The following is a 3,142-nucleotide window of genomic DNA, read 5'->3' as shown; positions in this document are numbered from 1 at the left end:
GCCAATTTTTTTTTTTTTTTTTTTGAGACAGGGTCTCACTCTGTCACCCAGGCTGAAGTACAGTGGTGTGATCTCAGCTCACGGCAGCCTCTGCCTCCTGGGCTCAGGTGATCCTCCCACCTCAGCCTCCAGAGTAGCTGGGACGACAGGCAAGTGCAACCACATCCGGCTAATTTTTGTATTTTCAGTAGAGACGGGTTTTTGCCATGTTGCCCAGGCTATGCTCGAACTCCTGGGCTCAAGCAGTCCACCCGCCTCGGCCTCCCAAAGTGCTGGGATTACAGGCGTGAGCCACCGCATCTGCCTCAATATTGTAGTAAGTGGTATGATACCCTAGCTGACTCTCAGCCCTCAGCATCCCCATTTCCTAGGAAGAAAAAGCCACATGGGGAAAAAGCCACATGCCTGGGCCAGGATGCCCCCTCCCTGGGCACGTGTCTGCAGACTCATCCTCTCTGCTCTCTCCAATTCCCCTTAGGACCCCTTCAGTAGTACCACCCCTGATTATGGGCACTATGATGACAAGACTATCCTGGATCCCAGAATCCCTGTGGATAAAACTTCTAACACGCTGCGTGTTCCAGACATCCTGGCCTTGGTTGTCTTTGCAGTCGTCTTCCTGGTGGGAGTGCTGGGCAATGCCCTGGTGGTCTGGGTGACGGCATTCGAGGTCAAGCGGACCATCAATGCCATCTGGTTCTTCAACTTGGCGGTAGCTGACTTCCTCTCCTGCCTGGCGCTGCCCATCTTGTTCACGTCCATTGTGCAGCATCACCACTGGCCCTTCGGTGCCACCGCCTGCCGCATCCTGCCCTCCCTTATCCTACTCAACATGTACGCCAGCATCCTGCTCCTGGCCACCATCAGCGCCGACCGCTTTCTGCTGGTGTTTAACCCCATCTGGTGCCAGAACTTCCGAGGGGCCGGCTTGGCCTGGATGGCCTGTGCCGTGGCTTGGGGTTTAGCCCTGCTGCTGACCATACCCTCCTTCCTGTACCGGGCGGTCCGGCAGGTCGAGTTTTCAACAAAGCTGTCATGTGGCGTGGACTACAACAACGACACACAGCGGGAGCAAGCTGTGGCCATCGTCCGGCTGGTCCTGGGCTTCCTGTGGCCCCTACTCACGCTCACAATCTGTTATACCTTCCTCCTGCTCCGGACGTGGAGCCGCAGGGCCACGAGGTCCACCAAGACACTCAAGGTGGTGGTGGCGGTGGTGGCCAGTTTCTTTATCTTCTGGTTGCCCTACCAGGTGACGGGGACAATGATGTCCTTCCTGCAGCCGTTGTCACCCACCTACCTGCAGCTGAAGAAGCTGGACTCCCTGTGTATCTCCTTTGCCTACATCAACTGCTGCATCAACCCCATCATCTACGTAGTGGCTGGCCAGGGCTTCCAGGGCCGACTGCGGAAATCCCTCCCCAGCCTCCTCCGGAACGTGTTGACTGAAGAGTCCGTGGTCAGGGAGAGCAAATCATTCACGCGCTCCACAGTGGACACTACGACCGAGAAGACCCAGGCGGTGTAAATGATAGACTTGTGGGCCACTGTGGCGCAACGTCCCCTTCCTTCCCGGCCACTCTCCTTCCGCTTGTTTTCACTCCACTCTTCGTGGGATGGCCTTACCTTAGCTAACTAACTCTCCTCCATGTCGCCTGTCTTTCCCAGACTTGCTCCTCCTCTTCCAGCGGAACTCTTCTCATCCTTCCTCATTTGCAAGGTGAACGCTTCCTTCTAGGAAGCCCCCCCTGCCCCCACCCACACACCGTCTTTTCATCCCAGGCTTTTGAAAAACAAACAGAAACCCACGTATCTGGGGTATTTCCATATAGCAATAGGTGTGAACAGGGAACTCAGAATACAGACAAATAGAAAGATTCTCGCTTTAAAAAAACTTATTTATTTTATGGTGAGTTGGAAAAAATGTAACTGGAGTCTTAAAAGTTCTTTGGGATAAAACAGAAGTCCATGGAGTTATCTAAGCTCTTGTAAGTGAGTTGATTTAAAAAAGAAAATTAGGCTGAGAGCAGTGGCTCACGCCTGTAATCCCAGAACTTTGGGAGGCTGAGGCTGGTGGATCACCTGAGGTCAGGAGTTCCAGACCAGCCTGGCCAGCACGGTGAAACCCCGTCTATACTAAAAATAGAAAAAATTAACCAGGCATGGTAGTGGGTGCCCGTAATCCCAGCTACTTGGGAGGCTGAGGTGGGAGAATTGCTTGAACCTTGGAGGCAGAGGTTGCAGTGAGTCACGATCACTCCATTGCACTCCAGCCTGGGTGACAGAGGGAGACTCTGTCTCAAAAGCAAAACAAAACAAAACACCTAAAAGCCTACAGTTTTGTTTTACTTTGTTTTAAATTATACTTTCTATTTTGAGATCATTGCAAACTCAACACAGTTGTAAGTAATGATGCAGAGGGATCTTGTGTACCCTTCACCCAGCCTCCCCCAATGGCAACATCTTGCAAAACTACAGTGTAGTCTCATAACCAGGATATTGACATTGACACAGTGAAGATATGGGACATTCCCATCACCATGAGGATCCCCAGGATGCCCACCTCCTCCACCCCCACACCCCAGCCTTTTCCCTAAACCCTGGCAACCAGGAATCCACTCTCCATTTCTCCAGTTCTATAATGTTGTCATTTCAAGAATGTTATACAGTGTAATCATATGGTATGTAATCTATTTTGAGCTTTTTTTAAAAAAAAGTATGCATGACTTTAATGATGAAAATAAAAATAATGAATATTGAAATCTTGTGTTATTTCTAATGAATAATTGACTTGCAGTAGGTATTAGTCCGTTTGCACACTGCTGATAAAGACATACCCAAGACTGGGAAGAAAAAGAGATTTAATTGGATTTACAGTTCCACATGGCTGGGGAGGTCTCACAGTCATGGCAGGAGGCAAAGGCACTACTTACATGGCGGCGGCAAGAGAAGAAGAGGAAGAAGCAAAAGCGGAAACCCCTGTGAAACCCATCAGATCTTGTGAGACTTATTAACTATCACAAGAATAGCAAGGGAAGGACCAGACCCCGACCCACAACACGTGGGAATTCTGAGAGATACAATTTAAGTTGAGATCTGGGTGGGGAGACAGCAAAACCATGTCACAATATTTCTGCTTTGA

General features: G+C 50.3%; 1 protein-coding gene across 1 annotated transcript; it reads left to right on the top strand.

The window, feature by feature from the left end:
- The first annotated feature begins 376 nt into the window (after positions 1-376).
- On the top strand, positions 377-2,760 carry C5AR1 (complement C5a receptor 1). Its single transcript, XM_017889038.1, has one exon. It carries the CDS (start codon positions 833-835, stop codon positions 1,526-1,528), a length of 696 nt encoding a protein of 231 aa, XP_017744527.1. The 5' UTR covers positions 377-832; the 3' UTR covers positions 1,529-2,760.
- The last annotated feature ends 382 nt before the right edge of the window (positions 2,761-3,142 follow it).

The sequence above is a fragment of the Rhinopithecus bieti genome, unplaced genomic scaffold, assembly GCF_001698545.2.
Source record: "Rhinopithecus bieti isolate Rb0 unplaced genomic scaffold, ASM169854v2 scaffold_574, whole genome shotgun sequence".
Lineage (NCBI taxonomy): Eukaryota > Metazoa > Chordata > Mammalia > Primates > Cercopithecidae > Rhinopithecus > Rhinopithecus bieti.
The sequence above is the reverse complement of the archived record's forward strand: the minus strand, read 5'-3'. Positions and strand labels throughout refer to the sequence as shown.